The sequence below is a fragment of the Gymnogyps californianus genome, unplaced genomic scaffold (genome assembly GCF_018139145.2).
Source record: "Gymnogyps californianus isolate 813 unplaced genomic scaffold, ASM1813914v2 HiC_scaffold_44, whole genome shotgun sequence".
NCBI classification, from domain to species: domain Eukaryota; kingdom Metazoa; phylum Chordata; class Aves; order Accipitriformes; family Cathartidae; genus Gymnogyps; species Gymnogyps californianus.
The window spans coordinates 259,693-272,291 of NW_026114334.1; the positions used below are offsets into that span (position 1 = coordinate 259,693).

Consider the following 12,599-nt stretch of genomic DNA (forward strand, 5'->3'; position numbering starts at 1 on the left):
AGAAGGAAGGAAAGGAATCTGTGCAAGCAAAGACGAGCAAGCGAGGAAGGAAAACGAAACAGAGAGAGAGAAAGAAAAGGAAGAGGCGAAGGGCAGGGAGAGAGGAGAGAGGAGATGAGCGGCGCGGGCGCTGGTGGGGAGCGTGTGAGGCGGCGGAGCAGCACAGGGTGTCGCTGCAGGCTCAGAAACGGCGGCGGAGCGGCGAGGCGGCTCCGCGCCGGTGCGGCGGAGAGCCCGGCTGTGAGCGCGGGGGGCGGCGCGGGGCGGGCAGGAGAGGCGGTGCGTCCGGGCGGCGGCGGGGAGCCGTGCGGGGGCGGGTGCCGGCGGCGGCGGCGGCGGCGGCGGCAGCGATGGGCGTGTGTTGGGGTGCGGTGGTGCGGGTGCTGTTGCTGCAGGCGGGGTGGGCGTTGGGCGTCGGGCAGGTGCGGTACTCGGTGCCGGAGGAAGCGAAGGCCGGGACGGTGGTGGGCCGGCTGGCGCAGGACCTGGGCCTGGAGGCGGGCGAGGCGGAGGCTTGGCGGCTGCGGCTGGTGGCGCAGGGCCGGCGGGCGAGCGTGGAGGTGAGCGGGGCGAGCGGGGCGCTGGTGGTGAGCTCGCGGCTGGACCGGGAGGAGCTGTGCGGGAAGAGCGCGCCGTGCGCCCTGCGGCTGGAGGTGCTGGTGGAGCGGCCGCTGCGCGTCTTCCACGTGGAGCTGGAGGTCACCGACATCAACGACAACGCCCCGCTCTTCCCCGCCGCCCGGAAAAACCTCAGTTTACGGAGAACTCCCCTCCCGGCTCTCGGTTCCCGCTGGAGGGCGCGTCGGATGCAGACATCGGAGCCAACGCGCAGCTCTCCTATACACTCAGCCCCAGCGACCACTTCTCTCTGGATCTGCGGAAAACCGAGGAAGACGATGAGTCCTTATTCCTGGTGCTCGCGAAATCTCTGGACCGCGAGACGATGCCTGTGCACCGGTTGGTGTTGACGGCGAGTGACGGGGGCCGGCCGTCGCTGACGGGCACGATGGAGCTGGTGATCTCGGTGCTGGATGCCAACGACAACGCGCCCCAGTTCAACCAGTCGGTGTATAAAGTGCAGCTGCCGGAAAATACGGAACGCGGCACTTTAGTGATCAGACTAAACGCCACGGATCTGGATGAGGGGACGAACAGGAATATCTCGTATTCTCTCCAGAAGGTGTTCCCGCAGGATGGAGGAGACGTTTTCGAGCTCGACAGAAACAGCGGAGAGATCCGTCTTAGGGGTGACTTAGACTTTGAGGTTGTTGGTCTCTATCGCCTGCAAGTGGATGCAGCGGATCAGGGCAACCCACCGCTGTCGGGTCACTGCAAGGTGGTGGTGGAGGTGGTGGACGTGAACGACAACGCGCCGGAGGTGTGGGTGACGTCGCTGTCGGTGCCGGTGCCGGAGGACGCGTCGGTGGGGACGGTGGTGGCGCTGCTGAGCGTGTCGGACCGGGACTCGGGGGCGAACGGGCGGGTGCGGTGCGCGGTGTGGCCGCCGGCGCCGTTCGGGCTGGTGGCGAGGTTCGCGGGCTCGTACTCGCTGGTGCTGCGGGAGGCGCTGGACCGGGAGCGGGTGTCGGAGTACGAGGTGGAGGTGCGGGCGGAGGACGGCGGGGCGCCGCCGCTGCGCGGCAGCCGCGGGGTGCGGGTGCCGGTGTCGGACGTGAACGACAACGCGCCGGCGTTCGCGCAGGCCGTGTACACGGTGCTGGCGCGGGAGAACAACGCGGCGGGCGCGGAGCTGGCGCGGCTGTGGGCGCGGGACGCGGACGAGGCGGGGAACGGGCGCGTGAGGTACTCGGTGGCGGAGGGCGTGGGCGGGGGCGCGGGGGCGGGCGGGGGGTGGCGGGCGGCGTCGAGCTACGTGTCGGTGGACGCGGAGAGCGGGCGCGTGTGGGCGCTGCGTCCGTTGGACTACGAGGAGGTGCAGGTGCTGGAGTTCGAGGTGCGGGCGGTGGACGCGGGGGAGCCGCCGCTGTGCGGCAACGCCACGGTGCAGCTCTTCGTGGTGGACGAGAACGACAACGCGCCGGCGCTGCTGCCGGCGCCGGGCGTCGGGCCGGGGCCCGGGGCGTCGGGCTGGTCGTCGTCGGGTCCGGTCTCGGGGGCGCTGTGGGCGTGGGCGGCGTGGGGGGCGCCGGCGGGGCAGGTGGTGGCGAAGATCCGGGCGGTGGACGCGGACTCGGGCTACAACGCGTGGCTGCGCTACGAGCTGTGGGAGCCGCGGGGGAAGGGCCCGTTCCGCGTGGGGCTGTACAGCGGCGAGGTGAGCACGGCGCGGGCGCTGGAGGAGGCGGACGGCCCGCGGCAGAGGCTGGTGATCGTGGTGCGGGACCACGGGGAGCCGGCGCGCTCGGCCACGGCCACGCTGAGCGTGTCGCTGGTGGAGGGCGCCGAGGCGGCGCTGGCGGCCGCGGGCTCGTCGTCGTCGTCGTCGTCGTCGTCGTCGGGAGCGGGGCTGCGGCCGGCGGCGGGCGCGGAGGGCGGCGCGGCGGCGGCTGCGGCGTCGGCGTCGGCGACGAACGTGTGGCTGGTGGTGGCCATCTGCGCGGTGTCGAGCGTGTTCGTGCTGGCGGTGGTGCTGTACGGGGCGTCGCGGTGGTCGCCGCGGGCGGCCGTGGTGTCGGGGCCCGGGCCGGCGACGCTGGTGTGCGCCAGCGAAGTGGGGAGCTGGTCGTACTCGCAGCGCCAGAGCCGGAGCCTGTGCGTGGCGGACGGCGCGGGCAAGAGCGACCTGATGGTTTTCAGCCCCAACTTCCCGCCGCCGCCCGGCCCCGCGGCGAAGGAGACGCAGCCGGAGCCGCCCGCTCTCCTGGACACGGTCAGTGGCCCTCCCTTTCTGGCCTCTCGCCCCTTCGCCCTTCTTCTCGGTCTCCCTCCGCCCTTCTTCGCGGTCTTCGTTCTGGCCCGCCGCCTGGGCAGGCGCTGGTGGGAGGCGGGCTCAGCCCGCGGGGCCTGCGGGCGGTGGGTGCTTGGCGGGTGCTCAAGGGTGTTCACGGCACCTTTGCATCTGCCTCCGCGTCCTTGCCGGAGCCCCTCGGCTCTCGCTGTGGGGGGAAACTAGCGGTACTGCCGCAGCCCGCGGCGGTTACCGTCGGCAGCTGAGGTTTGCTGCTGTGGGTGTGAGCTGTTCTCCCGTAGAGTAAAATCGCTGCCGACTGCGATGAGAGGTGCCACGACATCAGCTTTCGAGACGCTCTTGCTTGGGGGTGTGTAGCGTTTGCACGCGAGCTTGCTGAAGGAGTGCAAGACAGGCAGGCTGTGATGGTGACAGTGCCCCAGGCGCTATTTGGTGCCTTATTCGCGTTGCAGAGTGCTGATTGTGCTGGTATGAGATGTGGAAAGTTTTCTTGTGGAAAAGTCTGTCCTCCTCCTGTGTGATTGTCCCCTGCAAGAGCCGTGATGCGAGGTGACAATTGAGGCTTCAGGGTTTTCTCTCCCCGTGGAGTAATTCTCCCTTTTCATTCTCCCACCAGAATCATTAAGAAAGTGGGGAAGGCTTTGCGGACTTTTCCTCTGTTGTTTTTCCAAGTATGCTATCACTCTACTTAGGTAGTCTAAAGTGTTCAGGGAGAGGAGTGTGACGCAAGGTAGGTGTGAGAAACGGGAATTTTCTTTTTCTTTTCCCACGCCGCCAAATCGTGCTATCGACTTCCGTTCCTGTCTGGAGAAGTGACGTGGTGTGATGTAGGCTGGCCTGTTTTGCTAGTCTTTCAATATTTGGATCAGCATTGAGAGCCTTATAGAAGACTTGGAAACCTTCTCTTAAAAAAACCCACATTGTCCTATGCATTAGGTATCATCCATTACAGTGCTGTGCTCGTCGGCATTCGGTTGTTCTCTCACAGAAGGAAATCAATGCCCACTGCCATTAGAGCTACCCTGACACCATCGCTACAAGCAGGGGAAGGGTCTGGAAATGCTGGAGTGAGCCCTGAGGTGGGAAAGGAAATAGTGGCATGTCGCAGGGTGAATGTGGCAGTGGCACCGAGTAGGGCTGGGCATCTGCTCATGTGAAGGGTGACCTTGAGCAGTGGAAAGACTTGTCTGAATTGAAATCGTTGGGAAGACCATGGGCCATGTCATGAGAAGACAGCAATGGGAGATGATGTGCTTGTCTTGAGAATGCATGTCCCAGAGTGGGGAATGGAGGATGCCTAGAGGAAAGCCTGAGGCAGGATGGACACGAAGTGTTCTTGCCCAGGATCCTTTCCCATGCTGCGAGGGTCTGGAGTTGGAGGGCTTCTGGATCTTGAGACAGTGTGTGGTACTGAAATGCCCACGATGTCTGTTGAGGTTATGAGTACCTTGCACCAGAGGCCGACCCTTGTGCTGCTGCCTGCCTGCCGAAGGCAATGTGCTGGTAAGAGGGGGTGACATGCAGAGTGATGAATACTTTCCCTGGTGTTTTGGGAAAGATGTTGTGGGAATAGTGCTTCAGTGTGCTGTCCTTGTGGAGTGGTGGGCATCTACAGGAGCTTGCACAGCTGTTGGTGTTGCCATCACGGCAACCTCCTCAGGCAGGATTTGTAAGGGCACATGAGGAGGTGGGTTTAATCTTTGTGCGCTCAGCTTCCCCTACTTGTGCACTTGCAGAGGTGGCCATGGAGGAGATGGTGTGTCGTCTTGTCATTATTAACTCCTTCAGATATGTGCATGTACACACCAAACCCTGCACAGGAACACAGCTCTGTTTTTCCATCGTAGCAATTCTCTCACCCAGTTGACATCGTGAGACTTGTTGCTTCAGCATTTGGTGTGTTTTTCTGAAAGAAAAAACCCCTGTGGACTGGGATCAGAGCTGTCACAGCTCTAATCACAGAATCCTGAAGAACTCCGTTCTTATGTGCAGCTCTGTGGTGTTTCCATCTGAGATTTGTGAAAAGGCAAAAGCATTCAGGGTGAAGTTGACGCATCTGGGAAGATTCTGCGACAGTGAGTGGCTTTGCAGCCCTCCATATGTTCTTTTTCATTTCCTATGTTCTTTTTCACCAATTCCCCTCCCCTGAAAATGTGTCTTTTCTGAAGAAGCAAGCAGCGATGCTAGAGGGAAGTCGCTGCCACCTAAGTGGATGTGTTTGAGAGACAGCTGTACTTTTGTTCCTGTTCGGTCGTGGTATCTTTATGTTGGATTGATGGATGTTGCCTGGATTGTAATGCCTTTAGGTTTGGAGCAGCAAAGCACCGCTGCCTGCTCTCGTTCCTTTCCTGCTGCTTCCAGGCAGAGTGTGAGCAGGCAGCAGCAAGGAGATATGGGGGAGGGACCCCAATCCATTTGATGGAATGGATGTGTTGGGCATCAAGGAGATGTTCTAAGTGAAAGAGTCATGGTGTTTTCTTTGTGTGAGTATTGCTCCCAGCTCTGCCACATTTCCATCTGAGATAGCTGAAGCCTTGCCAAACATGACAGGTCAGCAGCAGAGAGCGTGTGGGACACCGTGTATATGATACCATCTGTGTGATTTTATGGTGGTGTCATTGATGGAAGGGTCTGCAAGCTTGAGGTGGAAAGGAAACTGTGGCATGTTGCAGAGGTGAATGTTGGACGTGGCATGAGTAGGGCCTGGCTGTTTCTTGCTGTGACGAGTGATTGTGAGCAGTGGGAGGACTTGTCTGCGGGAACTGGAAATCCTAGGGAAGACCATGGGCCATGTCATGAGAAGACAGCAATGGGAGATGATGTGCTTGTCTTGAGAACGCATGTGTCGGAGTGGGGAATGGAGGATGCCTAGAGGAAAGCCTGAGGCAGGATGGGCATGAAGTGTTCTCCCAGGATCCTTTTGCAGGCTCCCAAGGGTCTGGAGTTGGAGGCCTTCTGTCACAGAAGGGCATGACTTCCATTGGAGGGTCCATCATGGGGAGGGTGACCTTGAGCGGGGAAGAGTCTTGCCTGAGGAAATGGAGATGTGGGTCAGAACACAGACTGTGTCATTGGGGAAGAGGTGGAGCATGTCCGCTTAACTGGAGATCCTGCTTCCCAGGGCACGGGAAAGAGGATGCCAGTTGAAAAACCTCAAGAAGAGCTGTGGCAGAGAGTGCTACTTGGCGGAATCCTGTCAGGAGCTCCAGAAGTTCTGCATAGCCTTGTGCCCAGTCATTCCCTTCTTGCCTTTCAGTGCAGTGGAATGGGATTCTTTTGAGGTTGTGAATGTATCTCAGCAGGGAGAGACCCTTGTGCTGCTGCCTGAGTGACGTAGGAAATGTGTTGGTAAGAGCTGGTGAGATGCAGAGTGCTGAATATTGTCTGATGAACCTTTTCCCTGTTGTTTTGGGAAAGGTGTTGTGGGAGGGTAGCACTTGAATGTGCTGTCCTTGTGTAGTGGTGGGCATCTGTAGCAGCTTCCAGATTGATGTTGTTAAAAAACCCAGTTAGCAGGGCTTATTGAAAGAGCTTTAAAGTAGATTTGAAGGGGAAGGGGATAAAACAGGCTCGCTAGTGATAAGCCCTGGGGCGGCACCAGCGTGTGAGGGACGTGTGCTAGCAAGGTCCTTCAGCATGCTCCACGATGTGCTGAGTAGACTGGAACACATTTGAAATGTCTCTATGCTAATGCGTGGAGCATGAGGAATAAAGGAGAGGAGCTAGAAGCTTTGGCCCAGTCCCAGAGCTACGACGTCATTGGCCTAAGCGAAAGCTGGTGGGAAGAGTCCTGTGACTGGTGTGGCGTGATGGCCGGTTCTAGGCTCTTGTGGAGGGCTAGGCAGGGCAGGTGAGGCGGGCGGGTGGTGCTGTATATAAGGGAGGGGTTGGATTGTATGGTGCTCAGTTGGCGACGACAGGGTCGAGAGCCTCTGGGTAAGGATTAAGGGAAAAGCAAATAAAGCGGCTGTTGTTGTGGGAGTCTACTATCGACCACCCAGCCAGGATGACCACACTGATGAATTAAACTACAAGGAATGAAGGGATGTCTCTCGATCAGCTGCCCTTGTCCTTATGGGCAATTTTAACTTCCCAGACGTCAACTGGGAATATCATACAGCAGACCCAAACAGGTCCAGGAAAATCCTGCAGGATGTTGAAGATAACTTCTTGGTGCAGGTACTAAGGGAGCCGAGAAGCAAAGGTGCCCTCCTGGATGTGTTGTTTGTAAAGAGAGAGGGACTCCTGGGTGAAGAGGTGCTTGGTGGCTGTGTGGGTCACATGGACCATGAAGTAGTTGAGTTTCAAATCATTGTCAGTAGGAGAAAAACTGCCAGCAAAACTTTGACGCTGGATATGGGGAGAGCAGAGCTGGGGCTGCTGAAGGAACTAGTTAGTAAGGTCCCCTGAGAATGTGCTCTTGAAGGTAGTGGGGTCCATGAATGCTGGTCCCTTTTTAAGAGCCATCTCTTAAGAGCGCAGGAGCAGGCAATTCGAAAGCGTCGGAGTCAAGCAAGCGGGGCAGAAGGCTGGCTTGGCTGAGCAGGATCCTCTAGAACTTAGGCAGAAGAGGAAAGTGTGCGGACATTGAAAGGAAGGATGGGTGACAGGGAAGGACTACAGAGCTGCTTTTGCCACTGTAGGGAGAAAATTCACGTGGCCAAGCTCAACTAGAGTTCAAGCTGGCCAGCAGTGTGAAGGACAACAAAAAGGGCTTCGTAAAATATGTTAACAACCAAAGAAGGATCAGAGATAATCGGTCCGTTACTTGATGAGGTCGACCACCTCACAAATAGGGGTGTAGAGAAAGCAGAGATGTTTAATGCCTTCTTTGCCTCTGTCTTTCACACCGATGATGGGCCCTGGGACCCCCAGAGCCCTGTGTTGGAAGACCTTGACTGGGGGAATGCTAAGCTCCCAGCCAACTCTGAACTTGTTTGAGACTTGCTGCTCCAGCTGGAGGCACATAAGTCTATGGAGGCCAATGGGATTCATCCAGGGTACTGAAGGAGCTGGCCGATGTTATGGCGGGACTTCTTTCCATTATTTTTCAACGGTCTTGGAAGTCTGGAGAGGTCCCAGTTGTGTGGAAGCCAGCAAAAGTTGTCCCAATTTTCAGGAAGGGTAAGAAGGAAGAGCCTGGTAATGACAGGCCTGTCAGCCTCCCTTCAGTGCCTGGAAAAATTATGGAGAAGGTTGTTCTGGGAGTTATTGAAAAACACTTGAGAGAGACTGCAGTCATTGGTCGTAGCCAGCACGGGTTCACGAGGGGAAAGTCCTGTTTAAGTAAGTTAATTTCCTTTTATGAGAAGGTCACCCATCTAGTTGCCCAAGGGAAGCCAGTAGATGTGGGGTTTTTTGGATTTTAGCAAAGCTTTTGAAACCGTCTCTCACAGTATCCTTCTGGATAAAATGTCCCTCATACAGCTGTCATAATGCTTGTCATAAGAGAAGTCCCTAATACATTGGGTGAGCAGTTGGCTGATGGGTTGGGGTCAAAGAGTCAGAGTCAATGGGGTTACATCAGGCTGGCGGCCAGTCAGGGAGGCCTTAGAGAGAGATCTGGATAGGCTGGAGAGCTGGGCAATCCCCAACCGTATGGAATGTAACAAGAGCAAGTGCCGGGTTCTGCCCCTGGGACAGGGTAATCCTGGTTATAGGTACAAATTGGGGACAAGAGGGTGGCGAGCAGCCCTGCGGAACGAGACGTGGGGGTTTGGGTGGATGGCAAGTTGAATAGGAGTCAAGAGTGTGCCCTGGCAGCCAAAAGGGCCAGCCGTGTGCTGGGGTGCATGAAGCCCAGCATGGCTAGCCGGTTGAGGGAGGTGATTGTCCCACTCTACACTGCACTGGTGCCGCCCCATCTCGAGTTCTGTGTGCGGTTTTGGGCGCCTCCCTAGAAGAAGGACATCAAACTATCAGAGTGTGTCCCAAGGAGGGTGACCAAGATGGTGAAAGGTGTCGAGGGCAAGACTTATGAGGAGCAGCTGAGGTCACTTGGTTTGTTCAGCTTGGAGAAGAGAAGGCTGAGGGGTGACCTCATCGCAGTCTACAACTTCCTCGAGGGGGCAGGGGAGGGGGAGGTGCTGATCTCCTCTCTCTGGTCACCAGCGATAGGCCATGAGGAAAAGGTAGGAAGCTGCATCAGGGAAGTTCAGGTTGGACATTAGGAAAAGGTTCTTGACTGAGAGGGTGGTCAGTCACTGGAACAGGCTCCCCAGGGAAGTGGCCACGGCACCAAGCCGGTCAGAGCTCAAGGAGCAGACTGTACAATGGTTTCAACATTTTGGCAGAACATGAGTCATTTCTTTTTCTGTCCAACAACCTCAGAAATCTCTGATAATGTTAAGGGAAAATATCCTTTAAACCCAAATGTCCTGTCCTGAAAATGTTTCTTTTCAGAAGCAGCAACCAGTGATGCTACAGGTAAGTCACTCCCACCTGAAGTGGATGTTTTCTTCACATGTGTCTTGTACATAAAGACGAGATGTTTTGAGAGACGGGTGTACTTTTGTTCCTGTTTAGTTGTGGTATCTTCATGTTGGATCGAGCAAATGTTGCCTGGATTGTAATGCCTGTAGGTTTGGAGCAGCAAAGCACCACTGCCTGCTCTCGTTCGTTTGCTGCTGCTCCCAGGCACAGGGTGAGCAGGCGGCAGCAAGCACGGATGGAGGAGGGACCGCAATCCATTTGATGGAGTGGATGTGTTGGGAGCCAAGGGGATGTTCTGAGTGAACATGCCGTGGTGTTACTCTTGTGGCTTTTGTTTGGGTGTGTGAGGGTGGATGATGCTAATGAGTGGGAAGTATTCCGTGGGAACTAATGGCCCTGTGTTGCTAATGGGAGGTATTCCGTGGGAACTAATGGCCTGTGTTGTTCTGGCAGTGCATGCCTCCCTGAAAGGGAAAGCACGAGTTTGCCATTCAGTGTGCAGGTGGAAAAGGAGGCCAGAGGAATAGCTCCTCATTGAGATACATGAAGAGTGCTCGGGAGCTGTGTTGCCCCATGCTTTTTCAGCCTTCTTGCAGGATCATCGTGCTTGGCTGTGATGGGTTTGATTTCCCTAAAGAAAGACTCCCCTGGGTTGTTTGGAGTTTTGGAGCCTGCTTGCAGGGATGTGGAAGTAGCTGGGGCTTGGTTTGTGTTACAGAGGGTGGTGGATTCCGTTGTGATGTAGCAGAGGTGTTCTTTGCCATATGATTGCCTTGCTGTGTTATTTGCTGGGTCCTTGCGAGGAGTGGAGGCTGAAGAGTGTGGTGTTCTTTGAGAAGGGGAGGGAGGTGGAGGTGGAGGGGCAGTCTGTGTGTCTTGCATAGACTGGAGGAAAGGAGGAAAGTTGTAACTTGTCTGGAGGGATGGAAGGTGGAAGGGAAGAGGAATGCGAGCTCTTGCCAAAGGGCATGTCCATGCTTCATGTGGAGCGTGGTGTAGAAAATGTTTTGTTAAAGGTGGAAAGAAGAGAGGAGGCTGGAATCAGAAGAGAAGGGGAGTCAAGGATAGGGTAGGGCGAGGGCAAAAAGAAAAAGGAAGCGAAGAAAGGAGGAAAGAGGAAAAAGGTGAAAGGAAGAGAAAGGAAGAGATGAAAGAAAAAGGAGGAGAAAAGGAACGAGAAAGGAAGGAGAAAGAAAAAGGAGAAGGAAAGAAAGAGCAAGGAAGATGGGAAAAGAGGACTGTATGCAAGGAAAAAGCAAGCAAGGAAGCAAGACAGAAGGATGAGGAAGGAAGGACGGACGGATGGACGGACGGACAGACAGAGGAGATTACCAGGATGCACTGATGTTATCTCTACGTGGTGAATGGAGGTGAGGACTTCAGCATCCTCACTACTCAGAGACACTGTGCAAGGCTTGATGAAAAGTGTTGAGGAAGAGGAATGAGAGCTCTTGGCAGAGGGCATGTCCGTGCTCCATGGCGAGGGTGACGTAGTCATATAGAGAAGCTGTTGGTAAAGGAGACATGGAAGAGGCAAAGAGGGAAGAAGAAGAGAAGGGGAGAGCAGGACAGGGAAGAGAGGGGAGGAGAAAGAGGAGAAGCAGAGAAGGAAAGAAGGAAGGAAGAAACAACAGAGAGAAGAAAAGCAAACAAGAAGAAAGCGAGCAATAGAGAGAAAGAAGATCAAGAAAAGAAGAAAGGATAAATGAGTTTACTAGCATGCACGGACGCTATCACTGTTCACAGAAAGGTGGTGAGGGAGAGAAAGGAAGGAAGAAAGGAGGGAAGGAAGGAAGGAAGGAAGGAACGAACGAACGAACGAACGAACGATAGACGAGATTACGAAAACACACGGAGCTTAGCTGTAGCCGCTGAAGGGAGCTGATCCCTAAGAGCCTTCGGCTTGGTTAGAGTACCGCGCTCCGGCGCTGATGGCCCGCAATTAGCGCTGATGGCTCCGTCTTTGAGGGTGTCCGCCGCGGCGCCGGAGGCGACTGGCGAGCTGCGAGCAGGGGTAAAGAAGCGAGAAGGATTAAAGGGAAGGGAAAGGGGAGGAAAGAATAGGGCACGGCAAGAAGGAAGAGAAGGAGGAAAGAGAAGAAAGCAGAAAGAATTTGGAAAGAGAAGACAGAGGAAAGAGAATCAGGGAAGAGAAGGGAGAAGAAAGAGAAGAAAAATAGTAGGAAAGAAAGGAAGAACGAGAGAACGGAATGAAAAGAGGAAGAAGGAGCAAAGAAGAAAGAGAAAGGAAGAAGGAAAGAGCAAACAAGCAAGGGAAAAGAAATACAGAAACCAAGAAAAAGAAGCGAAAGGAAGAGGCGAAGGGCAGGGAGAGAGGAGAGAGGAGATGAGCGGCGCGGGGCCGGCGGCGCGGGCGCTGGCGGGGAGCGTGTGAGGCGGCGGAGCAGCACAGGGTGTCGCTGCAGGCTCAGAAACGGCGGCGGAGCGGCGAGGCGGCTCCGCGCCGGTGCGGCGGAGAGCCCGGCTGTGAGCGCGGGGGGCGGCGCGGGGCGGGCAGGAGAGGCGGTGCGTCCGGGCGGCGGCGGGGAGCCGTGCGGGGCCCGGGCGGGTGCGGCGGCGGCGGCGGCAGCGATGGGCGTGTGTTGGGTGCGGTGGTGCGGGTGCTGTTGCTGCAGGCGGGGTGGGCGTTGGGCGTCGGGCAGGTGCGGTACTCGGTGCCGGAGGAAGCGAAGGCCGGGACGGTGGTGGGCCGGCTGGCGCAGGACCTGGGCCTGGAGGCGGGCGAGGCGGAGGCTTGGCGGCTGCGGCTGGTGGCGCAGGGCCGGCGGGCGAGCGTGGAGGTGAGCGGGGCGAGCGGGGCGCTGGTGGTGAGCTCGCGGCTGGACCGGGAGGAGCTGTGCGGGAAGAGCGCGCCGTGCGCCCTGCGGCTGGAGGTGCTGGTGGAGCGGCCGCTGCGCGTCTTCCACGTGGAGCTGGAGGTCACCGACATCAACGACAACGCCCCGCTCTTCCCCGCCGCCCGGAAAAACCTCAGCATGCGGAATTCACCACGCTGCCGGCTCTCGGTTCCCGCTGGAGGGCGCGTCGGATGCAGACATCGGGCCAACGCGCAGCTCTCCTATACACTCAGCCCCAGCGAGCATTTCAGAGTAGAGAAGAAAACAGTAACTCGCGCAGTAATCCTGTTTCTGGTGCTCGCGAAATCTCTGGACCGCGAGACGATCCTGTGCACCGGTTGTGTTACGGCGAGTGACGGGGGCCGGCCGTCGCTGACGGGCACGATGGAGCTGGTGATCTCGGTGCTGGACGTGAACGACAACGCGCCCCAGTTCAACCA

General features: G+C 57.2%; 1 protein-coding gene across 1 annotated transcript in view; it reads left to right on the forward strand.

The window, feature by feature from the left end:
* Positions 1-350: 350 nt before the first annotated feature.
* Positions 351-12,599, forward strand: part of LOC127028832 (protocadherin alpha-6-like) — a 17,046-nt gene continuing 4,797 nt past the window's right edge. The window contains 3 exon segments of the mRNA XM_050914508.1: positions 351-750; positions 753-2,944; positions 11,938-12,570. Coding sequence (XP_050770465.1) covers positions 351-750; positions 753-2,944; positions 11,938-12,570 — 3,225 coding nt within the window.